This window comes from Lepidochelys kempii, chromosome 22 (genome assembly GCF_965140285.1).
Source record: "Lepidochelys kempii isolate rLepKem1 chromosome 22, rLepKem1.hap1, whole genome shotgun sequence".
Classification (NCBI taxonomy): domain Eukaryota; kingdom Metazoa; phylum Chordata; order Testudines; family Cheloniidae; genus Lepidochelys; species Lepidochelys kempii.
In genome coordinates, this window is record NC_136401.1 from 6,040,297 (window position 1) to 6,066,490 (window position 26,194).

Sequence of the window (26,194 nt, forward strand, 5' to 3'; positions counted from 1 at the left end):
CCACTCACTGGCCACCTCCAGCGACGCGTTCCGGCTCACGGCCTCTCCCAGGTAGTTCCTGGCCACGCACACGTACACGCCCTCGTCGGGCTTGCTCCTCCTGCCGTGGACGATGCGCAGGAAGAAGAGGGAGCCACTAGGCAGCAGCATGCGATGGGATCGCGGGTCCTCCTTGTCCGTCTCCACCCGCTCCCCATCCTTGTACCATTCGATTATCGGGGTGGGGCGCCCCTCCGCCTTGCAGTTCAGCGTCGCTGGCTCCCCCTTGGAAACGATGAGGTCGGAGGGGTGCTCGACTATCCTTGGAGAAAAGTCTTCGAGCCGAGGGCGGGAGCCTGAGAGGCAGAAGAGAGAACAGAAATCAGGGCGAGGGCTCCAGCTGGGAAGGGCAGAGCTCCCAAGGGGATTAATAGCCATGCTGCTGGGAATGGAGACAATGGCCCTCAGCAACCCTGAGCTCACAGGGCTGTGTGGCCCCCTGGCTGGAGATGGGGATGTGGCACTCCGTACCTCAAAGCAGCCCCCTGGAACCCCCATATTCACCCTGTCATACAATTATGTACATTTCATACAAACATGCCATGTAAGATAGCTTATGAAAAGTCATGATCTGTGAAACCCATTGTTCTGTCCAAATATGTATTTTCTTAGTGCGTATCGAGTTATGAGATTTTGCTGTATGGTGGTTACTGAAATGTGTTGTCATTTGCTAGTGACATGCAAAGGAGATGAACCACTCCCAGGAGGGTGTTCAATGACAATCATCAGGGGAGGTGTAATCAAGGGATTGACAATTCAATGACAGTTGCACAAGCACCACACAATGGGGACTGCTCAACTCTGTGACTCGGTTGCAGAAGACAACACCAGGGGGATAGCTCCAACCTGTTACTCTGCAAAGCCCACCAGGACAAGTCTGGGCTGGTGTTTTCCAGGCATGTGGTCAGAGAGTATAAAATAAGAGACAGTGGCATCATGCCATGGCCTTTCTCCTCCCCCACCTATGCTGGAAGCAACAAGAATGCTGGGAAGACAAAGACTTCAGCTGAGGGGACTGGTCCCAGGCTTAAGGGAGAAGCCTGTGTATTAAGAACTGTAACATCCAGTGGGCTTGATCCAAATACTGCCTAGTGCAATAAGATTTAAGATTTCGACTGTCTGCTTACCGTTTATTTTCTTTGGTAACTATCGATGACCTTTTATGCCCACCACTTATAATCACTTAAATCTATCTATCTTTCTATAGTTAATAAATCTGTTTTATATTTTACCTAAAACAGTGTGTTTTGGTTGAAGAGCTTGGGCAATCTCAGCTCAGTTTACAAAGGCTGGTGCATAACCTCTCCACATTGAGGGAGGGGTGGACTGAGTAATAAACTTATGCTGGTCAGGCTTCTGACCAGGGCAAGACAGTACAGTTCTGGGGTGTAACGCTGGGGAGCTGGGGGGATTTGGCTGGTGCCTTTCTTTGTGTGATTCACGAGTGGCTCTGGGAGCATTCATGCGAGCTAGCTGGGTGTGGGACTCCACATGCGGCTGTACTGAGTGGTAACAGCACCTGGAGGGGTTTGCTGCTTGTCACTAGCAAAGCACTGTGAGAGACAGCCCAGGCTGGAGAGTTAAGGGGGCACAGAAGCACCCCAGTTCCAGGTTGTACCCCGGAGACCCCATCGCAGGGGGCTGGGACTCCAGGAATCTACCCGGGCAGCACCGAGAACACTAAACGCCCGAGAGACAGGCTCACGCTCCCAGGGTTCTACACCATTTCCCGATGGCCTCTCTGCGCGCTGGAGTCCTGGGGCCCAAGGCCCGGGGAGCGCGTTGCTCCTTTTATCATTAGTTTCGCTTTCTGACCTATTGTCTCACTGAAGCCAAGTTCTCCTGATCCCTTCTGGGAGAACATGCTACAGCCCATACTCAGAGATGGGGAAAGGAGCTTTTCCAGCTTGGGGAAGGGGGCAGAAGGGGAGCCGCAAGGCTGGTGGGGCCAGTGCACAGGGATCCTGGGAAGAGACTGGAAGAGCAGACCACTACTGATAAGTCCTTGGGTGGCTGCCAGGAGCCCTGGTGGAAGTGAGCTGTCTGCAGCTCGTGGCTCTGGATCTATATTTAGCTCTGGCTCACACTCAGCATGGGAAACCACACCACAGCACAGGTGTGCCCAGAGGAGTCACCCTAGGAACTCAGCGTTCCAAGTACTGTCCCTGGGCTGGCTGCCCTACAGCTTCCTGCCCTTTAGAGATCAAAGCGTGAGCCTCAAAACCTTTACACCAGGACGCCGTTCTTACCACGGCAATCGTCACACCAGGAGCCCAATCATCTGCTGAGGTCAGGGCAAGCCCACAGCCAGGACAAACCCACGGGGACATTACAAGAGAGGGGCAGACAAGTCGCACGCACAAGCAGCTCGCAGATGAGCATTTCATTCAACAGCTCCAGCTCTCACTGAATCGTACTCATCTGATGCCCCAGCTCAGCCAGGCTGGAATCCAGGCTCCCCCAGCTAGCAGGGCAGTGGCTGCCTCTTATGGGCCCAACACACCGGGCTAGGCCAAGTGAATGGCCCCTCAAGGTTCACAGCCTGCTCAGCCTTCTTGCCCCGTTTGCTCCATGGCAGCAGAGAACCACACTACCCTAGTTCCCAGGAAGAGCCTAGCAAGCTGGCTGGTTGGGACATGCTCAGACAGGAGCATTTTATTCACTTTCCTGATAGGATTCATGGGGAAAGCTCTCGACTGTTCCAGACGCTTCCAGTCTCCGGCTCATGGCATAGCCACTTTGAGAGCATGCAATGCCTGCAACCTGCCCTGGAGACTGCACCCTCAGTCTTTGGCACGTCAGTCCCAGCAGAGTCACAGTCTGGACTCCGGTTAGGACGGGGCATCCCTACTACGCCGGCCCAGCTCCCTGCACGTGGCCATTGCTGTCAGAACACCGAGAACATCACGCCCAGCTCAGGGGAGAGGGAACTCAGTTGTCACGTCTAAGCTGATCAGTGAATTGGAGTCTCAGTCCAGCTTCTCTGGGGCAAGTGTCTGTAGCATGAAATTACCGTGCACCTGGCACCGGTGCTCAAGTCTCAGCAGATAGGCAAGAAGCAAATGGCTCATGGAGAGTGCGGTGGGGTGGGCAGGGAGGCAGTGGGGGAGGGGAGTTCACACGCCACCAGGCCTTGCTACAAGTCTGCACTGGGGCAGCCAGCGGATGTCAGACCCACAGCGCGTGATCTGCTCCTCACCACTTGAAAGGTCCCTTAGGGGGCATCTGCAGAGGGATGAGAGATGCTGGGATCCAGGGGTGCCGGAATGGGGTGGCAGGGGGCCATGCTCCCCCCACTTTTAGGATGCTTCCGCCGCTCCTGCTGGGATCCTCATCTCCCCACAAAAGGAGAAATTATTGTTTTTATTTAACGTTAACCCCCGATTACTATCAAGGAATAATTACCCTGAAAGTTCAGCGCTGCCGGGCTGATGACCGTGTGTGACAGCAGCAGCAGGAGAAGGGACAGGGAGAACCTGGCAGGGCTGTGGTAACCATCAGCCAAAAACCCCAAGAAAATGCCTTTTCTGCCCACCTCGCCAGAGACCTCGGTGCCCCACCCCCTGCCTCGGGGCTGGCCCAGACTTCTGGCATCCACACCACTAGCCATGCCTTCCTGCTGAGACCTTGTCAGTCAAACAGACACATTCGCAGGAGGTATCTGGGCAGCTGGCTAAGGCACCGCAGAGGGGCGGTTCTCCGGGATCCCGCCCTGCCCGAGTGCTGCCCACGCACCTAAGCAACATGCCGTCTGTTGGGTCCCCTTTGTGTCACGTGACACCAGGCGACGTGGCACGTCACACGCGGGTGCCTCACCATGTGGGGTGTGCCCCGTTCGCCAGACAGCTGTGCAACCGGAGTAGAAGAGCCCAAGGGGCGCTGCAGACCGTGCGAATCCTGTGAGTCAGCGATTATGAGCCCACCCCGTAGACGCTTTCAGCACCTTAGACAGAGCATTGCACAGCGCAGCATCACTATCTGACTCTGCAGCCACTTCCTTCCTGCACCTCCCAGCCGCCCAAGGCTGAGACAGTGAACAGCTCTGGTCCCCGCCCCCGCCGGAAGTGCAGAGCTAGCTAGGAGTGCATGGAGATTCACTGAGGGCAAGGACTTAGGGCAGACACCTTTTAACACCCCATTCCCTCCACCTTCTCCTGGCTCACCACAAGCAATGCCAACGGCCTGTGAGCATCCCCAGCCGGGCCCATGGATTACAACGCCGGGGCCAGAAGGGCTCCGCTGACCCTAAACAAGCTGTATCCCTGGCCACGTGAATCGGCCAGGGTTTTTGGCCTGGTGTTTTTGGTCTGGTGAACTGGCCTGGTGTTTTTAAAGGAACATCAACCACCTAACACAACCAGTCACGTTGCTGTCTGCAAAGCCTGCCCCTGCTATTCTTGCATTGGAGTAATGCCTAGGAACTCCAGCCATGGACCAGGCCCCCTGTGCCAGGCATGGAGGGTCACAGGGAACACCTGACAGGGCTGTACTGGTGAGAGACAGACAGCTCTTAACTCATCTGCTTTGCTCGCGCTGGGCATTAGGAAGCAGCATGCGTGGAACTGGGGTACTATCTGCCCTGTCTAGCCAGTTTCTTCCTCATCTACTCACCCCGCACTAGGAGCCAAGAGACCCTGCTGAGCAGAGAAGGACTTCTGTGGACACGATCTGGGACAGGCTGTTTAAAGGGGCTCTATCAGAAAGTGTGTTTGTACATGAGTCCGTTTAAAAGAGCCTCAAGACATCCGAGGGCCCGCGGCCCTGTCGACACCAGGCTCCTGTTCAGGGACTCCCATGCCAGGGCCCCGGCTCAGAAACAATTGGCTGGCTGGAAATGTCTCCAGAGTCTGCAGGCAGCCTGGTCCCCAGTCGGGCTGTGGAACAGCCATCACCTGGAGCCCCACTGGGTCCCTCCCATAGATGTCAGCTGAGGGTCTCCGGCTCATCCCCACAGCTCGTCCCCTCCTCAGCATCCCACCCCCCGAGCCCCGATCCATTAACACCAAGCCCTGCTCCCTCCCTGCTCATGGGCCCCTTATGGTGAGATGGCCCATTCCCTCCTCTGCCCTGAAAGCGCCCGCTGCACTCTGTGGGACACCAGCCCGTACCAGCCAGCCTGCTGCTTGTGTCTCCGAGCTGCTTCTGCAGCCACAGGGGCTCCGCTCTGATTCTTCCTCCTGGCAGCCCTGCAGAGTCCGCCTCAAGCCCGCCAAATCATCAGCTGGCTAAAGCATGGTGGGGCATTGCTAGGTGGGCGTGCGCAGCCTAGACTGCCAGCTCTTTGGCAAGGTCTGCATCAACCCCAGCAGCTGCACAGAGCTCAGCACGAAGGGTCGCACTCCAGCGGGGAACCCTGGGGATACTGTAATACACGTGAAAACCAAAGAGCCCCTGCGACTGCCATCCCAAGCTGCATCCATGCAGCCCTGAGAACCCCTAGGGGAGCTGTTAACTCAGCTCGCGGTTTTGAGCCCAGTTCTGCCCTCAGCCCCCCCCCAAACCCCACTGAAGACAGGGAGATAGCCAAGGCGTACCTGAGAGCTGAGCCTGCCCCTGGTGAAGATGCAGCATCACTATCTGACTCTGCAGCCACTTCCTTCCTGCACCTCCCACCCCACAGAGGAACTGTGAGCCAGAGCCCCAGCCCAGTTTGTGGTGCTGACCCATGGACAGAGCACGTCTGACCTGGAGTCACCAGCAGTGAGCTGTCAGCTCCCATCTCGGCTACCGACTGGCCAGCTCACACCAGGGAAGCGTTAGATTCTCTGCCTGGGTCACTGGGGAAGGGGCGGGGCATTCAATCACCTTAAAACAACCAGATTGAGAAGGGCACCCTTGGGCCCATGTAGACGGAGGAGCAGAGACACAGATCCACAGAGTGAAACCGCCCTCTAGCCGGCACCAGGGCAGGCTGCAGCCCCCGCAGTGTTCAGCAGCAATCCACGTTTTGCTGACCTGCCCCAATTCCAACACTCAGCGTTAACTCCAGAGAACCTGGACCCCCTCATTTTTATTGTTAATTCTGTACATTACGGGAGTGCCCAGACAGTCCCTTCTGATCTAGGGTCAGATTTCCAGGAGCTCCCAGGCTCCTCAGAACAGGTCTCATTGATCCACATGCTCCAAGTGACTCGGGGACTTCGGAATATCCCATCCTAACTAGACAAGTCAGACAAAGTGGGAGGGATGGGAAGGGACTTGCCCAAGGTCAGTTGCAGAGAAGACAATGAAACCCAGGCCTCCGACGAGCCAGCTCAGTCAACAACTCCTCATTCTCCCCTCTGCTCCCCCCCCCATGCCTGCTGACATCCCCTTCCTTACTCTAGGCCCCTTCCTTCCTGATCCTCTCCCCACCCCCCACTTTTCTCTATTTCCTCTGTTCCTGAGTGCCCTCCTGCTCCCAGATCTCATATCCTTCCACCAGAGCCCACAGCAGCCTGAAAAACATCCCCAGAATCTGCTTGGAAACGAAATGGCTGTGAAACCCACAGTCACTGACTGCCTTGCCTTTGGGGGCCTGCCAGCACCTCCCAGCTGCGCTGGCATCTCACCGGCAAACGGCAGCCAAGGCACTTGCCAACCACACAGCCCCAGGGACACCCCCAGGATGGGACTGGGCTCTGCATCTCTCATGGCAAGAGAGAGCACTAGCTTTCCTACTGTCCCATGCTGGAAGGAGAAGCTGGTGTCTGCAGCTGTGCCAAGCCATCATCCTCAGCAGTTCGCCATATGTTTATTCAACCAGCCGGTCCATAGGGAGCGTGTCCCTCCACCTGTGCGTCACGCGGCTCCCCCAGGAGCACGTTACATGCCTCTCACAACACACAAAAGACACCACATTGATTGAGCACCAACGTTCTCGGGGCTGGGCAAGATGCAGCCTTAAAGCCAGGCCCCAGGCTAGTGAGCTGGGCCCCTGGGGAAGGGCAGTGCTCGCACTGTGCATTAATGCTGTCACTGACGAGGGCACGCTGCCGACTCATGGCCCAGATACGCCAGGTTAATAAACTATTTATAGATGTTTTAATAAACGGTTCATCAGTGGTGAGAGTCCAACAGGCTGCTTATAGCTTTCTAGAGCACATCCTACTGCTCACCTCTGCGCTTGAAAAGAGCTCTCAGCCGTGCATGAACCCTTTCTAAACAGAGCCTTAGTACAGTGTGGGTGCTAACCCCCTTCACAGGACACCCCAGAAGGAGGGACTGTTCGGAGGGGACTGGAACAAGCTGGGGAAGCAGTGGGGTTTGCCTAGTGACATATTCACCCAGTAAGTTGCTCTAGCAATAGCATTCTGGCTCCTAAAGTTTTTGGCTTCACATATTGGATCTGGGAGGAGGGAAGCAGGCATGTTTCTAGCCACCAGCCCTGCAGACTCAGCCAGGCATCTGAGAGTCATGCTGGGCTTTCTCCTGCTCCAGCATCCTCACCAGCAGGAAGGGAGCCGCAGCGAGAATTACGCTCCAGCCCCGTGGGACCCATCGGCTCAGAATGATGCCCTCTGCTATGATGGCTGGAGGCACGGAGATCCCCTAGGGCTGCATCCAGCCTGCAAAGCCTCTCATACCGGTGGAGAGAATGTGCGAGGAGGAGAGCGCCCAGTGTGACTCTCCGAGCCTGGCAGAGAGCGCAGGGCCAGCAGCTACACAAGCCCTGCAGGCTGCTTCTGCACTCGGCCCAGAGAGACAGACAAGCTTTGGGAATAGCCGAGAACCAGCCTTTAATACTCATTTTCTGCTTCAAGCTCAAGTGTGTTTGTTGCCACTTCTCCTGCCCGACAAGGAGCCTGTTCACAAGCTCACTGACACAAGGCCCCTGCGGAAACACCAGACAGCTGGGAGGTGCGGGGCTCGGGGTTGGGGGTGGTCTAATTTTCAAACCCTGGAGCAGCACAATCCTGACAATTGCCTCTAACTTCTGCTGCTAATAACAGACCAGAACAAACCCAGGGAGAGAGAAAGGAGGGCCAGGAAATAGGAAGCAGATGCAGATTTGAGGGCTTTGAGAAGAACAGCTTCTGCCAGACGGAGTCGGTAACGTCACAGTTCTACCGTGAAGCGGCTGCACGTGGGATACATTAGCATTGCTCTTCAAGTCACATCACCCTGGACAAATTAATTCAAGCAGGCCTGCACCGGAAGATGGCCACGTGGAGTGAAAACTGCAGGGAGGGTCCTGCAGGAAGCAGCGGTCGGTCGTTTGCGCACTGTATGTCACAGACAGGGAGGGGAGCAAACGGCCGTCTGATACCATCTGGAGGCAGTAGCTCCTTTTACATGGCCCACCTCCCCCACACAGCCCAGTGCCCGGGTGGGTTCTTCATATTCTATTCGTTGCGGAATGAGCAAAAGACAACAGAGGTGAAGTGGGAGGAGCTGCGGAAACTTGTGAGGTGGATGAAGTAGCACAGGGACCCGGAGAGATTAGAAACACAGCTCCCACCAGGGAGAAAGCAACCAAGGCCTCTGCGGAAAGCATCGGACCCACAGTCCGTGGGCAGGAGAAGCCAGGTACAAGGGGAAGCCAGCACAGCAGACAGACAGGTAGGGCATGGCAGGGACACGATGGGAACCTACAGGCATTTCAGCAGTGCTAAGGCCAAGGGCAGAAGGATCAGTTAGGGTAAGAGTTGGGAGTAACATGGTTCACACTAAGACACTGGAAAAAACGCCCTGAAAGCGAGATGCATCAGGCAGCAGCATCCCCTCCAGGAGGAGGTGGTCAGAGCCCCACAGCTTGGGGCGTTCAGAAGCAGACTGGCCAGAGGCAGGGAAGAGCACCGCACTAACCCTGCAGGACTGTCGGACCTCACAGTCCCCACTGAGCATGGACCAGAACCGCCCCCCCGGGCACTGCCAGATCCCACAGCAGCTCTGCGGGGCTGGCCCATGCCGTCAGGGCTAGCTCCGAATGCTGCACTAGCCCCATTTCGCCTCTGTCTGCTTCCAGCAGCCCCAGATGCGGTGAATCCTCCTGCAGCGCTTGGCACAGGTGTGCACAGGGGACAGACGAGCCAAGCTCCGGGAGAATGCATGGCACCTGGGCCCCGCCCTTCCTGCTCCCTCTCTCAGGCACACAGCGCTTGGCTTCAGCCTGCCATTCTCCTTGGCACGTGAGCCAGGCCCCAGCCCCTCGTCCAGCGCTGAACTGTCGGGCCCGGCTGACAGCGTCAGAGAGGGCTCCCAGCTGCGGAGAGCAGAGGCACCCCGCTGCTCCCGCCTCCCTCAGCGGGTCAGATGCCGGACGCGGCCCTCCAGCTGGGAATACAGGAAACAAAAGCGCCCCCATCCCCCTGCACCACGGCAAGGCCAAGGCTAAATATTTACTTAAAGCATTTTTGCTTTGTGAGGTCACGGGGCCGGCCTGTCCCTGCTCTGGGCTGGTGTCTCCCCCCAGGCACACCCAGGCAGAGGCAGGGCAGCCCCACTCGTGCGCTGAGCTGCCTGCTTGGAACAGCCCAATACTGCAGCTGCCCTGCTCACAGCCTCGGCTCAGCTGCACAACTCACACCGCACCTGCCTCCAGAGCCTCTCCCGCGCCCAGCCTCGCCCACCCCGTCCGGGCTGGGACCCTTCCTTCGCCAGCACAGCAAGGCCCTGGGCAGCCGAGGGGCCGTATGCACGCTGCCAAGCACCAGTGACCGCAGAGTCCCTGGAGGCTGCATGGCTTGAGCAGAGCCACTGAGTCATACCAACAAGGAGCTGAAAAATAAACTGGCTCCAATTTAAAATGACGACAACCCACACGAAGGCCTAAACTTACCACAGCCCACCAAAATCATCTCAACCGTATGCTGCTGCAATTGGCCTGCCTCAAATTTCACTGCGTTAAAAGGGAGCTGCTTTCTGAAATACACACCGCACGGGGGGGACCCGCAGGCATTATCCTGTTGCAGCGGCACGAAGGGCAGCGAGCAGCGGTATTTTCAGCAGGCTTTACACGCGCCTGCACTGGCAGGGGGGGTTTCCAGAAGTGAGTGCCTCCCCAGTCCGTTGTGCAGAAATGCTTTTTCCTGAATTGGCCGAGCTCACGAGCTGCTATGCTCAACTGGACGACACACCTTGTGAGCAAAAGAGAAGGTTTGACTAATTAAATCCCGGGTGCCTTTCCCTCCCCCAGCCAGATGCTAACAAGCCAGCAGTGTCTGCCTGCAGCATCCCAGCCTGTGGGTTCTGGTGACTCCCAGATATCCCAGAGTTGGTGTTAGATCCCTATAGAGAGGGGACCTCGAGTGTGGGCTGAGCAGACCTGAGGGAGGAGCCTGGGGAGAAGGGCTGAGCTTAGCTTGGTTTGTTTATTGCTCACTTGGGGGTGAGGCCACACTCCAAACAGGCCAGCGTCAGGCACAGGCCTTGGGCGCTCGTTCTGGAGGAATGCCTCTGAGACACACCAGCCTGGCAGTGTCCTCGCCCTCCAAGCAGCTGCCATCTCCCGCAGGACCTGGTGCAGCAGCACAGCCCTGGCCTGGCCATGCAGCTTCGGGGGAAGTCTGCTCCTTTAATGATGCCCTCCTCCCACTATGAGTAGGGCTGCAGCCCAGCTGCTGTCCCCTCCCCGCAAAAGTGTGTTTGGGGGAGCGGAATGATCCAAGGGCAGCAACATATTCAGCCCCAGCCCAGACTTCACACAGCAAGGAGGCATCACCTGCCCACCGACACATGCAGGCCAGTGCCCGGCTCTACCCCGGGCTGTTCCCATCAGCAGCCGAGAGACCAGGCTGCCAGCTAGAGCAGTCACAGCCACTCCCATGCCCCACCCTACAGCCCTTGCACCTGACCCCGCTCTGGATCCTCCTGTGCCCCAGATCACAGCCTGCTTCTCTCCTGCGCCCCGGCAATCCCAGTCTGGCAGCCCTGAGGCTGGCTGGGAGGGTCATTCACTCCTGGGAGCTGCAGTTCAGCCTGTCCCGCTCGGAATGGGAATTTCCTTGTGGCTTCTAGTTCAGATTTCCCGTAACCCCCCCAAAGGCCTCCTGAGAACCCAGGGCCGCCGTCTGCCTGCAGGAGGCACTGCACAGCGCGGGTTACGCTGCCATCATGAACCCCCTGCAGGGCTCCCGGAGACACCTTCAGGCTGCCACTGATACTGGAACAGCAGCTTCCCTGCGTCATGGGCGATCAAGTGCTGCCGGAAACCTCCAGCAAATCCGGGATAAACCCAACGGTGAGAGGGAGAATTACAGAGCACCTCCCTTTCCTCCTCAAGAGCGATTAGAGGCCGAGCAGCTGTGTCCAAAGAGACCTGGCAGGATTAGGGCTTCGTGGCACCACCGCCACCGATGGGAGCTGGGCGCGGATAACAGGCAGACGCAGTGGGCCAAAAATCACTGCCAATGTCAATAAGCAGAGCTGGGCCATGGAGGGGCAGCGTGCCAGGAATGAGCCAGCTGTCAGGGTGCCCAGGACAAAGCCTTGAGGGCATGGCTCCAGACCCCGAACACAACTGTGTCCCAGCTCTCCCACTGGGGCTTCCCGAACACGCTGGCTGCCTCAGGGCCCTGCTAAGGTGCTATGGAGGGACCCTGCAGGTCACCGGTTTGAATCCAGCCCAGCCAGGATTAGACGCTGTTCCCATCTGACCGATGCTGGGTGGCCCTGAGATGAGATGAGTTTGGTGGTTCTCAGGCCCAGCTCCCATGTCACAAACTCCCCATCGCGCTTTGCTGAGACAGTCAGATAGCGAGCAGAGGCCAAGAGATGCCTGAGCCATGGAGAGTGCACCACCCATCACCCCAGTATCCCCCAATCAGGGGTGACGCCGGCTGGAAGGGCTGGGTCTGTGGGGTGACCAGAGAGCTGTCAGACAGGCACCTCTCAGCAGCACTCCTTCACCATCCTGGCCCGTGAGGGCTGTGGCTATCCAAATAGCCAAGTTAGCTCAAATTAAGCCTGGGTGAAGGTTAGAGATCCACTGGCACTTTAATCACAAAGAGGAATCAGGACTCTCCAGGGTGACCTGGCTCAGGGCCGCTCTCAAGGCATGGCCGACCCCGCTCAGCCCCAGCTCTCCCGCTCCTGTCAGACAGACTCAGGACGGCCCAGCAGCTGGTGAGAAGCTGGGCAGCTGGGACAGCAGAGAGCCCCGGGTGGAGACTCCGACGTGCTTCTCTGGAGCTTTGGTGAGGATGTAACTGGCTATTTTGCTGCTTCAGCCCTTTCAGCGATTACTGGGTTTGCAAAGAGAAGCCACATTCCAGCAGGGGCATCGCCTACCTGGCAGCTGTTTATAATCTCCTCCCCGCCGAGGAGTTCAGGATCGCCTGGATCCTTTACTCCGCCTTAGTGTTCACAGATTGCCAGGGAGGAGGGTCCGTCGCCAGGCTGAAGAAGTGACTTTCCCCCTTTCACACACCCAGAGACAGCGCGAACGTCACCCTGGAACCCCGACTCAGGGCAGCAACTGCAGTCGCTGGGCACAGGAACTAGTGACGCTCTGCTAGCAGCTCTCTTCCCTCAGACCAGACACCGTATTACCGCAGCATCTAGGCTCCAGCTGTGAGCAGGGGCTCATTGGGTATGGTGCTGCACAGACAGAGAAAGAGCCAAGCCCTGCTCCAAATTGCTGGTGATCTAAATAGACAAGACAAAGGGTGGGAGAAAGGAAGGTTGGCTCTTCCCAGCCAGATGGGCACCGAGACACAAAGAGACTAAGTGACTTGACCAGGGTCCCACAGAGAGTCTGTGGCAGAGCTAGGCATCAACAGCAGGTCTCCTGGGTCCCAGTCCAGTGGGAGACACCTTGCTCCCTCATGTAGCACCTGGGCTCCACGCTGCCTTCTCTTAAAGAGACTCACCTGGAGAGAGGAAGCTGAGGGCACATTTGCAAAGCAGCCAAATTGTCACTGCACGGTCCTACACAAGCCGTTTCAAGGTGACAGGGAGAAGAACAGGTTTCCAATTAGCCACATGTGGGAGCCATTAGGATCCCAGAAGGCTATAAACGTACCTGCCATAGTTTGCAAAGTTCGATAGTGATGAAACTGCTGCCGTTGCTGGTCACAGAGACCCAGACGGAAGCAAAGTTCTCGTTAACAGAACGACGCCCTTTCAAACACGCGCAGCTACGGCAAGAGAGGCAGGCCTGCTCCCAGCGGGGCTAGCTGCTGGAGCCAGCGGCTTGCACTCTGTGACTGTCCAATTAGCATCCCAAGTAGGAGGCTCTCGCACTGCTCCTCCTCCAGCCAACCTTTCGCTCCACTAATGAACTCTGCCAGCCGTTCAGAATCGCTAGCACAAAACAGTCTGTCTGAAGGTTTCCCTTCGGCAGCGTCCATGCAAACTCTCGGACAACGGCATCTCAAAGCAACAGCAAGGACTGTCAGCTCTACCGAGTTATGGGATTCGCCTGGGCTACTCCAACAGCAGAACCAGCTGACACCGGAGCACACATCCCCCTGCGTCACCTGGAGTCTTTGCATCAGACTGGGTGAACAGAGCCAGAAGGGAACAAGCACCGGGGGCAGGACTGCTGCAGGAATCAGGAGGTCAGACGGGATGATCAGAAAGGCTTAAAAAAAAAAAATCTATGGATCTACAAAATAACCAGAACGGGCAAGTGATTTTAGTAACAGCCCCAGATTACAGCGAGGCCCCATTAGCTTCCCAGGCTTCCGCACTCCCCAAAGAACGAGTCGACTTACCCATTTCTTGGGCCTTCTCTATCTGAGAGCCACCCTGAGGGACACAACTGACTCTGGTGACTCGATCAGTGTATTATTATCCTGAACCCCAGATGCAGCCAATCCTTCACCCTGGCACAGCTACATGCTTCAAAGTAGTCGCTCTACGAGACTGCAAGGACCGGGGAGTGCAGCCGCAGCATCACCCCTTCAGACCCCCATTCTCATCCACGTGGGATCTAAAGACACGGACACTAGGTTCAGTGGTTCTGCCCAGCAGTGGGAGAGAAGGTTGTGGAGCATATCCAGCCTTTAACGCCACACTGCATCCGTATGAGCACGGGCACGAACAACCATACGTGAGCACACGTTCCATGGAGACTTCCTTTCCTTCTCCAGCCTTAAATGCACACGTAGGGAAGCTGGGAGCGCACGGGAACGAATGTACACCGGGGAGCAGGCTTGGCACAAAACCCTGCCCTGAACTCCCAGGTCTTCCCACCGCTGCTGTAACCGGGGTTGTTTTAGAAAGGCGGGGAACCCAGAGTCCCCAGTTCTATAACCAACAGGGCCTAGTTTCCAGCCGCACCAGTGATCCCTGTGGGCTTGCAGGCCATACAGGGAATGTCCACACTGCAGCTTGAGCAAGCCGCCCAGCCGGGATGGACAGACTCGCTCCAGCGGGGCTAGAAAGAGAGCATGGCCATTGCGGCACCAGCGGATCCTCAGGCTAGCCACCAAAGCCAGCCCAAGTCATGGCCACCCTTAGAGCACTAGCTAGTTCGAATCGGTCTACCCAGGCTGGGAGGCTCACTCCAGCTGCAGCATGGCCGGACCCCTAGGCACTCATCACCCTGAGGCAGAGGCTGAATATGGTCCAAGTACTTTACCCTAAGGGTGCACTTCCAGGGCTTGAAGGGCTCACCAGACACGCCCTCCCAACAGCAAGGGCGAGGCAATGCTCACAGACCAAAGCCCAGCTGTAGGGAGGGAGGTGCTGGGGCTCCTGCCAGATGCGGTCTCTGAGCCCTGCGCACGGACTATCCAACGTTTCCATTGCACTCTCCAGCTGGTGGGTCTCCGAAATCCAATGCCCACCTTCCCTTGGACTCCTGCAAGGGAGAGCCTCTCCCCTCGGGCCTCCCAGCTGCTGCCACTCTGGAAATGGAACAGGAGGGAGGGGCTCCCCTATTCTAATCCCCCTATTCGTGACCTTCTCCTCCATTAATAGCTCAGCGTCTGGCACTCTGCTGCTGCTCACGGCCTTATCCAGCTTCCTGGCGGCCCGCAGGTCCAACACAGGAGCAGCAGAGCTGACTGGAGTCTTGCTCATCTCACCCAGCTGCCATTTCCCAGATCAGCAAGCAGCAGCATGCTCTGTCTGCAGACTTGGAAGGAGGCACTGTGTCGGCTCTCATCACAATCCCTAGCAACAGAAACCGGAGCTTTCACTGAAGAGCGAGTGAAGTCCTGAAGAAGGCAATGGTTTAGGTCCCCCCTCGCCAGGGAAAGTCTCCTACTCATCTGAGTTTACTGTGCATACCACGAGCACAAACGAGCTCAGGAGAGCCCCAAGGCTTGCTTAAACCATGAACAGGGTTAAAAAAAAGCTCTTAAGTAACACATTGCAAACTTGCTTGGATTGGTGGCCTCAATGAATCTACAAAAGAAGCCAAGTTTGAAGAAGCCTGCTTGAGTAACTTGACGTCACAAACAGTCGAAGTCAGCGCCTTTCAGGAACCATGCAGTCCACTGGGCCACGCACAGTGGGCTCTCCCTGTAACAGTTTTGCTGGCAGACTGGCTGTCCTTCTCACCTTTGCAGGCTGCGTCCAGCCTTCCGCTGCAGCCCTCCGACAACGTGCAGCTAACACGTATTTTAGATTCGGAAACCGCTTCAGGGCAGGCACCGAGCACCCCTGTGTCCCAGGGAAAGCACAAGAGGAACTGAAGGGGGCACCATGGAATTAGCTGGGCACCAGAGTTAACAGCCCCGACTGATGAGAAGTGACTTGGGTGCTTCAGTGGCCACAGGTGGTTCGGGCCTAGGATTTACATCTGGATTCAGGAGGCACTGGGCGGCTGACGGTGCCATTGTACCTCCACAAAGCGGCATGGGGACCAGTGTCAGCTCAGAGGGAAGAGATCTTTGGCAGGAGCAGCCAGCAACCCTGAGCTGACGCAAGGGGAGGGGGCCCCTCCCCTTCCACATGGATTCTGGGAGGCGAAGGGGCAGCTGCAGAAATGGTGCTAAGGCAGGCCTGACAGGGCTGAGGTGGTGTCCAGGCAGCCCCGCATGGACACGAACCCAGACTCCAGGAGAGCATGGGACAGTGTCCTCAGCCCCAGCTCAGCCCCACCGCCGCCACTGGACGGGGAAAGGGCACCCCACAGGAAGAGCCAGAGCTTGGGAGGGGAAGATCTGTGCTGGACAGAGGAGGAGAGAAATATAAACTGATTGCAGCCCCAGCACAGAGGGCAGGGGACGGAGAGAATATTGCTCAGCCCCTCTCATCCTCCAGGCCAGCCCTGCGAGCAGCAGGGACTTCACCTCCTAATGGGAGTCCCTGCCGCAGGGACGCCCACCCACCGGCCGGCTGCCAGACGGGGAGAGGTCAAATCAGACTCTTGGTACCCGTGGAGCAGATGGGGCGGGGGCGCGCTGCTGAGTAGAGCGAACAACGCACCTGCTGCTCCTGGGTAGAACAGTGACTGAGCAGAGGGAATCAGCAAGGGCACTTGGTGCAGCTCTGGGCAATTTGCACACCTGGGTTTTCTGTGGGGACCCTACTCCAGCTGAGCCTATGTAGTGCCAGCCTCAGGGGGTCTGGCTGCAGGTTCCCAGAGGGCTTGCCCACGGGCCAGCTTGGCAGCGAGCGGCAGTCTGGTACGGAGAGCGCTTTGGTGTGTTATGAGCGAGAAAGCTATTCTAAAAGTGACCCATGTTGGTGAGCGACCACGCTAAGCATCAGTGCTCCTGGCCTTGTGGAACAAGCGTGGCTCCTGTCAGAGCCCTGAAATTCCCTCCCCCCAAGCAGCACCCGGGGATTTCTGGCAGGATGGTGCACTCCAGGGGCTCTACGCTGCACATTCCCCCAGCAACACCCACAGCCCTTTGGGATGAAACGCTTTGGATTAAAGAACCTCTGCCCAGCCCGTTAACCACAGCTGATTGCTAAGTACGTCACATGGCAAGGCTATCAGAACTCTGGAGATGGTTAATCCTGGGATGAGAATAAACCTCCCCAGAGATCTGACTCCTGCCCCGCAAATCCCCTAGGAACGGGAAAGCTAAATCTCCTGCTTTTAGCAGATGTTTATGAAAATGAAATCAGGAGGACTCTAGCATATTAACCCTTCAGGCCTGAGAAGGATTTTCCAGCACAGAGCTCAGATCCCAGACAGCTTGTGCCTACATCTCCGAGAGCACCTGCATTGACTTTAAAGCTAACAAACTCCACCCTGGCCATCACAACCCAGCTCTTCCCATCTCCCCGAGGCGAGGCGTCCTGGAAGGAAACAGTTGCATCTGAGAGGGACGCCCCTGGTTACTCATTAGCTGACCCCCATTGTTGCTCCCCATGTAAATTTCAACTTGTTTGGTGCTTTGGCATTCAGGATCCTGGAGCCATTGCACATTCTGATCCTGACTGCAACTGTTGCTATAGCCATGTCTCAAAAGAGCCCCTAAACCAGCTAATCTGTCTTGATCCCAACAGCCAAAGAATGCGCCAACCCCACAACAATGCTGCTTTCCTCTTAAAAAAACCCACCAACCTACCCCCTGCCCCCCCCCACCCCTTTACTGTCCCTAAGAGAGGCTGGGAATTCAGTTGCAAATTCACCCTCCCTGATTAGGGCAGTGGAAATAGAAGGGCTTCAGAATAGAGCACACAGACCCCCACCCCGAACAACTAAGGGCAGACAAAACGGGCGCTCCCGGAGAACAAGGAGGAGATGGCCCTACCCAGCCCCCCACCCCCAGCATCCTCTGCTCCGCAGGGCAGGGAGCTGTCCGGTTTGGGGCCTGGCATGACACGGCGCGGACAAACTGGGTAATTTATGACCAATTTGATTTATTTCTCACACCTCCCCCCACACCTTTGCCGTCAGACATGCCGTGCGCAGACACCAAGCAGGGAGCAGAGCAAACTCTTAGCAGGGGAAGAAGGCAAATCACGCTGCTGAAGGGCTCTGGGCCCTACTCCCTGGCGAGCACAGACATGGCCGCTCTCAGTAGGAGACTCAGTAGCTGGCTTATCCCCTCCGCAGTCACTAAGCTGGAGGTTTAGGAAGCAACTGAAGGGTGGGCCCCAATCCTGGGCTGTGGGAGCACACGCATGTGCCAGGCCGGGGAAACTGGCACGAGGTGACCAAGTTCCAGCACAAGCCGCCATCGCTAGCTGCTAGAAGCCAGCGAGTCCTCTCCAGCGCCACTTCCGCAGCCCTGCCCCGTACAGAATTTCCCTTCCCTGCTCTGTCTAGTGGTGTCCTTCAGACCAGAGCCATGCCCGGACCAGGTTACAGCTCCAGGCCTCCCAGCACCTCTGGCCGAAGGAACAGTCCCTTTATTTTAAAAGCACTTTCCTAGCCCCGCCCCAGCCTCGGAGAGGAGCGTTCTTGGGGAAAGAGAGCTGCCCCTTCCCAGTGACGGGCACAGCTGGCTTGGTGCCCAGCACAGTCCAACTGAGAGCGTTAACCAGGGCAAGCGGGGCTCGACAGGGGCTCAGTGGCCGGGGCACTGGCAGGGACAGGCACAGGCGAGGCCCGAGGCAGCGTCTCCGGGAGGGGTCCCCCGGCAGTGATGGGGGAAGCGAGAGCCCTAATGCAGGAGCTGTCCTCCGCAATGCTTCAGCTCAGACACAGCCTGGATACCTGCTCTGCCCGCTCCTCTACAGCTCCCCCCTCAGGACACTGCAGGAGTATCCCCTCGGGTCTGTGGGAATGCCGCAAACCCCCTCGGCCCATTCTCTCAGCCCAGGCTCAGTGACCCTTCGCAGACACCGAAGTGCTCTACCGACTCTCTTGCTGGGCCGCCCCACACCAGCTGCGGCTGGACTGGGGCAGGACAGTAGGTGCGGCCGACAGAGAGTCTGGATAATGTCAAGTGTTCGAGAACCAGTGCCCTGCTCAGACCCAGCTGCTCTCCAGCTGTGCCACTTGCCGGGGCCGCTGGCAGCCCGGCGGGCGTGGATCCCCCCGAGGAGGGGCTCTAGACGATGACTGTGGGACACCACGCCCGCCCCACCGGGAACAGCAGTGTGTGTGTCCGTGTGTGGGCGGGGAGGGGGCTCGCCTCCCACAGAAGCAAGGACAGCTGCACAGCGCCTACCTATTCCCCAGGAGCGGCAGCAGATGCCTCCTCCCCTGCACAGAGAGGCAGGAGGTATACCCCCAATACTTACATCCCAGCTGCTGGGAGGGCTCCGTTGGGGGGGCTGCACCCTTCCCCTCCTGCCTCACCCAGGGTTTGCTCTGACTGGGAGAAGGGGTCGAGTTATCTAAGCCCACCCTAAAGTCGCCCGCTTTCCTGAGTGAAGACAGGACTGGAGAGCCCTGTGCTGGGGGTCGGCTGGGCCCTCCGAACCAGCACCCCCAGAGGGGAACAAGGCAGGCCACACTTCTCAGAGCGATCCTCACAGGCTCCGCGGACAAACCACCTCGGTAGCACGGGGCTCCTCCTCAAGCCTTTCTTCACAGCCCTGAGGGCTGGAAACTTTCGTTTTTAAGCCGCGACCCCACTGGGATCCCGATCCCAGGAGCTGGGACCCGAGGCAGCAGCACGTAGCACCCAGGCCTGCTCCCAGGAGCCGAGAGCCATGCTGAGCGCTTCCCTTCCCACCAAGCCACCACAGGCCACTGCGATGCCCTATTACTGCCCAGCTGCAGAGAGCGCCACAAACCAGCCCCAGGGCCTTGCAGTGTGAAGTCTCCCCAAAGCCCCCACGCTTCCGGCAACATAGCTGGCTCCTATGGATTCAGTGCTTCCCTATCCCAGCATGCAGCGGGGCTGAGCACCATGCACGATGCATGGGAGTCCCAGCTCCGCGTGGACGTGCCCAAAGGGGTCTGACACAAAGAGCGCTGCTGTGTGGGCTGCGCTGAATGGTGCGATGATGCACAAAAGAGCCAGCCATTCATGCAATCAGCTTCCTCACCGAGCACACCCCATGTGTCCCCCCTTCAGACAAGCCTGAGCCCAGCGAAAAGCTGTTGTCTTGATCAGTGCACGTTTCTTCCTTCTGGAGCGACATCAAAGCCACTGTTTGGCTCCTGCTCTCACATGAGCAGTCTCCCACAGCCGGTGTTTCTTACTAGCTTTTCTTCCTGAAGAGTCACAAGGCACTTTACAAATGACTCTCGCACACTTAGGGACAGGACCTCAGCTCTCTAGAAATCAGGGTAAAGCCTCTCAAAGATTTTAAATTAATTAAGAAAAAAACAGACAACTTGCAGACTCTGCTGAATGTCATTTCTTGTTTGGTACCAATCAATCCCCCGACAGAGCCTGGACTCCTGCTGTCCGAGCAGAGGAGAATGAACACAGAGTTAGAGCACTATCCAGAAAAAAAGGATGCCAAAAACACCAGTGACTAGATCTCAGAGCCTCTGCTGCCTTGAGCACCACCCCAATAAATCACACACAGGGGGATCTTCCTGCCTGCCAGCCAGCAGCCATCCTGGAGTCCCCCGTCAGCCTTGGAAACCGACTAGTGATGACCCAAAAGTATCAGCGGGTGATTAAAGAGAAATCCAGGGCTGCCACATCCTTCCTCCACATCGTCTCACCAAGGTTAATCTGCCACCTTTGTAAACTGCAGAGCCAGGACAACCCAGCACCACTGAGATGTAAAACATCCAAATACACCCCAGGTTTCTCTCTGGATCTTCCGAACGGGAGGGGGTGGATCTTAGTAGATTTGAAGAGAAAGAATTGGGGGTTTCTATTATTGCTCTATACTAGCGACTCCTCAATTGTTATTCACAGACCACATCGATCCATGGACCATGGAGCAATTGCTGATGGTCCCTGGGAAGCTGGCTGGTAACATGGTCCTGGCTCCTTGGTCCTAGCTGCTTCTACAGCTGTCCAAGCTTTTCACTGTAATTAAAAGCCTGGAGGCCTATGAAAGCAACTGGAAACACAGAAGAGTGAGTCAGCCTGTCTGCCCCTAGCAGGGACTTCTGCTGCAGATTAAAGGAGAAGAAATGAAGAGCAAAAGGAATGTTTTCTCCCCGAAAAGGACAAAACACTCAGCGCTTTAAAGTCAGCACAAGACACAATCACTTTCCCAATATGACCTTCCCCTATAACAGGGGTTCTCAAATTGGAGGTCACCAGGTTATTACATGCAGAGGTCGCAAGCTGTCAACCTCCACCCCAAACCCTGCTTTGCCTCCAGCATTTATAATGGTGTTAAATACATTAAAAAGTGTTTTTAATTTATAAGGGGGGGGTCGCACTCAGAAGCTTGCTGTGTGAAAGGGGTCACCAGTACAAAAGCCTGAGAGCCACTGCCCTATAAGCAATGGACCTAGGTGACAAAGGGCTGTTATGTGAGGGGTGAGGTGAGCTCTCTACAGATGTGGTCTTTGCTATGGTGAAAGCCCTGCTCTGTGCTCCTGGGGCGGGGAGTAGTCTGATTTAGACGTAAGACAGACATCAAAACTGTGTAGGCTTAGCTAGGCCCCGGCACAAGAGTAGCAACATTAACCTTGGCATCCTGGCCAATTCCCCCTGGAAGCAGGATTCTCCTTCATTGCCTGTTCTAGTTGAAAGAGGACTATAACTGCCCAAGTTAGAATTTGGCCAGGATGCTTTGGGTTTGTCTACATAGCAAGCCAGGCGTGGGAGTCTGCAGCGCACCAGCTTGCTGTGCAGTAATGTCCTGTGTGGACACTGCTCCAGTGTGGGAAAAGTCCCAAACTACTTGAAAGCGTAGCAGATGGCGGCATTTCTGAGGGAGTGAAGAGATTCCTATATAGTTTGCAAAGCCACCTGGTACCTTAGAATGACTGAGTTCCACGAACACAGTACTGTCTTACTATGAAATAAGTATATAATGAACCAACCCAGAACCAGCTGTATCTGTTCTCTGCCCTGGTATGCTGCATGGTGCGTGGCCTCACCCAAACCTACCAGCATCCAACAGAAGTCACGGTCTTGAACCGACAACTGCAACATTCAGGGATATCCCAATCCCAATGCACTGATATTTACAAACAAGAAATCAGTTCTTCTGGGAGAGGTGTGCTGGGCAGAACAGCAAGAGTTAGCGCTCGCAGGGCCAGATTTTCAGAGCTCAGCCCCCAACCTGCACCCAATGCACTGAGCGCCTCTGAAGAATCTGGCCCCAATCGTTCACTGCTAGAAAGCTCAAGATCAGATCCTGGAGGTGGTTAGGAGCAGAAGTTTGATTGTCTCATCCTAGACTCCTATTATCCACATCCCAAAACTATTGCATAATCCAGCCCAACTAGCCCATTGCAAGAGATGCCCATGTCTAGAACAACAGGGTGGGCTACAGGTCGGGACTGAGGTGCGCTGGCAATGCATAATGGGATTCTGTGCAGCACCTGCCGACACAAATTACCTTCCTTGCGGCAGAGCTTGCAGGCTGCACTTTCATCCGCACCAAATTCTCTTCAGGTCTTTTTGAAGACATCAGTAAATAAATACAGTGAGATGCAAGGACAATCAAACCCAGGGATGTAACTCAGTGAATAACCTCGGAGGCCGAGGGATGGACTGTGATTTCAAAAGGAGACTGGTTTGGAAAGAAAAGATTTTTGAGAACTGGTAGCATTTACAATGAAAGGCTCTGTACTCTTGTTTCTTGATGCTCACAAACAACCTCCTTGCATAATTTTTGTTGTTGCGAGAGCCCCGTCTTCCCCTATATCTTATCTAAAAAACATGCAAAAACTCTTGCAAACAAGACGGCAGCCTAGGAGTTGCAGAGGAAGATGTACCAGTTCCATCAAATTGAGATGTGACTTTATAAACATGCGTGCTAGCTCATTCTAACAGGTTTGCCTACAGACTCTGCGCTGGTCATTGTACTGTCTATTTGGATTGCTTCCTGCACACAAACATTAATGAACTACTGCAAACTCCTGACTGTTTGCTCACCAAAACAGTGCATACAGCTGTACCAGAGAGTCACTTTGTGTTCTCTCAATGCCAGTCCTAGCATGCTGCTAGAGAGAATCCATCAGGTCTTTTTGATAGGGAGAAAGTTATCCTTCAGTATTACCCAATGCTCCTCTCAGGCTCGTCAGCCACAGAATAGAAGCTCTGATACTAGCGAGAGTAACATCTGGAGCGTATACTAACTCCGTGCTGCAGTTGTTTTAATTGTTGAGGGTCTTGGGAGGGAGGGGGAATGGGGAGAATGGCGGCAGAGGAATCCTGCCTAGACTACATGTCACTCAGTGTCATCGTCCCCCCAGGCCCCCTCTCCTTTGCACGGTCCTCTATTTATGATAAACTACTGGCCCTGGTTGGAATAATGACCTGGTTTCCAGCTTTGTTTCAAGCACTGCATGTCAGACTCTCCTCCCGCGCTGGTGGAGTGCTCGCTCCTGGAAATGACAGGGTTGGAGCGAGAGCTGGGCAGAAAACAATAATTATGTTTTGCAAAAAATGTTGAGGTTTCAGCATTTGTTTTCCTTCTTCATTGGAAGAAAAGCAGGCCATGTCAGAGCAGAGAGCTGACCCCCCTGCAGACACACACATTGGAGTTGTTCCACTCGGTATAAATAATGAAATATTCATTGACCCAGCAAGACAGACTCAAGCCCAATGGCCAGGACACTCAGCTGGGCTGTAGGAGACCAAGGGTCAAGTCCCTGCTCTGAACTGGGCAAACTCAGCTCAGGCGAATGTCATAACGGCTGGACTCCTGGCTATTCTGGGGTGCGGGTCCGTCCATCTGTCTGTCCAAAACTCCATCCTGGACTGCGAAAGCTTTGCCAAAACCCAGCTGCTTCCAGGAAAAGTTTTCGGTGTGACTAATTGGGCTTTTCTGGCTGATGAGCTCTAGGAGGCACTGATCTTGCTACCTCCTCTAGTGGATGGATTCAGTCACTTTTGCTCTCCGTACCATCTCTTTTAAAAGGATGCACGTGCCCCGAAAGCCCTCTAGAGCAGTGCTTCTCAAGCTATCTGGTGTGGGGGACCGGCATTTTCTTTTTCCAGTGTGTGCGCAGACCGGCACTGATCCGTGGACCACCACTGTGAATAGCACTGCTCCAGAGACAGCGTAGAGGGGAACTCCTGGCTCCCGAGTTCACCCCCCCCCCTAGAAATCCTGCATAGCCCTGCTGCAGCTGCCCCTCAAGCCAGTGGACTCAAACTGCTGTGCTCTGTACTTCTGAGGGCAGCCAGTGCCTTTTCCAGCCTGAGAACTGAAACACAAGACAAGGCCAGTGCAGCCGCGGTCACTGGAAAGAGCTTGGTTCTGACCCAGTGATGGTACATTCAGTAAAAAATGCAACAAATCAAGGGCTTGGAGTGGGGACTTTCAAATGTCAATGGCTTGGATTTCGGTGGGGGGGGGGGAGGACGACAACAGTAGAAGAGAGCGCCCTTGACTCCACCACTCCAGACCTCCTCCCATGACCCACACCCCACATGATCCTTTATCACACCAGGACCCACCCCTAGGGCAGTGCTGGCAGAGTGGTGCCCTGGGCTGGCAACCCCCCTCCTTGCCAGCGAAGAAGCAAAGGGCTGCCTGAGGGTAGGGCACATTGCCCATGGCACCGCACCCGCCAAACCCTCCCGCCTCTTGGTGATTTCACAGCTAACAGCCCAGGCAGAGGAAAGGTGCTCAACACCGATGGCCAAGGGAGGGGGAGAGCCACAAAAGCCAGCTCCCCAGGGCGGATGGGTGGCCTTGCAGGCAGGACTTGGGGGAGCTGGTTCTACTCCTGACTGCCACTGACCCCCAGCGTGTGACCTTAGACAAGCCACTTCACTGCCCCATGACTCAGTTTCCCCACCTGCACAAGGTGGGCATTGACAGGCTCACCAGATACTGTGCGCAGGGCCCCATCCAGCCTGCCCCAGGCTCGGAGAGGACGGTGATGGGCGCCGGGCGAGAACCAGGTTCGGTGCCCAGGGAACAGAGCAGCTGCACGGGGCTGCCAGACAAGCCCGCTGTTCCTTGTGCCCACTCAGCTTGCCCGGGCGCCCGGCGCGGCCAGCACAAGAGGCGGGGAGGTGCCACTCGCCGCAGCCGCTGCCCGGAGCGGAGGGGACCAGGCTGGCGGCAGCTCGCGGCATCCCTCCCGGGCGGGCCCGGAGCCCACAGACCCGAGGCGCAGCCGGGAGCGGTCGCGGACACCAGCCCGACTCAGGGCACCTTTGGATGCGGCGTTCCGGGCCCCAGCGGGGCGCAGGAGAGGTGCCCCGCCCCAAGGCGGACTAAGGGGTGCCCAGCCCCGGGCCGGGGGGCTGCACCCGGGGGGCTCCCAGACCCAGGACGCACGAGCCGCTCCGGCGGGGTCTTACCGAAAGTTGGTCCCACCAGGGCCGGCATCAGACACAGGAGGCTCCGCAGCAAGAGCAGCCGCCGCCGCCGCCGCATGGCCCGGTCCCTCCAGGGCCACATCCCGCGGGGCAGAGCGAGCCGAGCCGAGCCGAGCCGGGCGGGAAGAAGGGCGCACGGGCGACCCAGCAGAGGAGCGCGGGGGGGGGGCGGCGAGGATCACGGGGGGGGCGAGGCACACGGGGGGGGGCTGCTGATCGGTCCCGGGGGTCAGACAGGAGGGGGCCGGCGCGCACTGGCGGGGGGCACACGGGGGGGGGGCTCGGGCGGGAGGGGTCGGCGCGCACTGGGGGGGGGAATCTGTGCGCGGGGGGGGGGCAGGGGATTAATTCATTCTTTCGCTGCCAGCCCCGTTCCCGCACCAGGCTCCGCTGCTCCCGGGGGCTCCCGGCGATAATCCACCGCAGAGGCGGCGCCGCTGCCCCCCCCTGCTCAGCCCGCACCCGGGCGGCGGCAGCGCCGGGAACTTGCTCCAACTCGGCTGCCCCGGCCCATTGTCAGGCTGAGCCCTCCCCCGCCGCCTTAAAGAGACACCGACCTGCCGGGCAGGAGGGGCGGGGGCTCCGCCTGCAGGGCCGGGGGGCGGGGGGGCCTCGCCGCAGGGCCACGCGCCTGCCCGAGCCGGGCTGGGGGCAAGGAGGCGCCGGCTCCGGGGGGGTGGTGAACAGACCCTCCACCCCCAAGGCGCAGGGGCAAGGCTGGGAGCCGGGCAGGGGGCGTGGGCGGCGGGGGCGGTTCCGCCTCTGGGCCCCCTGGGGCGGGGGTATCCCACCCCCCCGGGGGGGGGGTGCACGAGGGGCTCGCCCCTGGGCCCGCTTGGAGCACGAGGCGGGGACGGGGACCCGGGCGGAGCCTCCCGGGCACCCGGGTGTTTGCATCTCAAGGGGCGAGGCCAGGCGGCAGCCCCGTTCCCTGGGCGCACACGGGACGCCCCCCGCCCCGGCAGAGCCGCGGCTCCCTCTTTGGCCCAGCCCCACGCCAGGCT

At 57.3% G+C, this 26,194-nt stretch overlaps 1 protein-coding gene across 5 annotated transcripts in view; it reads right to left on the bottom strand.

Moving 5' to 3' along the window:
* Positions 1-25,344, bottom strand: part of ROBO3 (roundabout guidance receptor 3) — a 145,487-nt gene extending 120,143 nt beyond the window's left edge. For 4 of the 5 annotated variants that reach the window (XM_073320820.2, XM_073320819.2, XM_073320817.2 and 1 more), the window contains exons 1-2: positions 25,173-25,343; positions 9-335 (exon numbers count right to left, since the gene is read on the bottom strand). In XM_073320820.2, coding sequence (XP_073176921.1) covers positions 9-335; positions 25,173-25,272 — 427 coding nt within the window. In that variant the 5' untranslated portion in view covers positions 25,273-25,343. Of the gene's footprint in view, positions 1-8; positions 336-25,172 lie in introns of all 5 variants that reach the window. The other variant, XM_073320816.2, reaches the window with a different exon arrangement.
* Between the last annotated feature and the right edge of the window lie 850 nt (positions 25,345-26,194).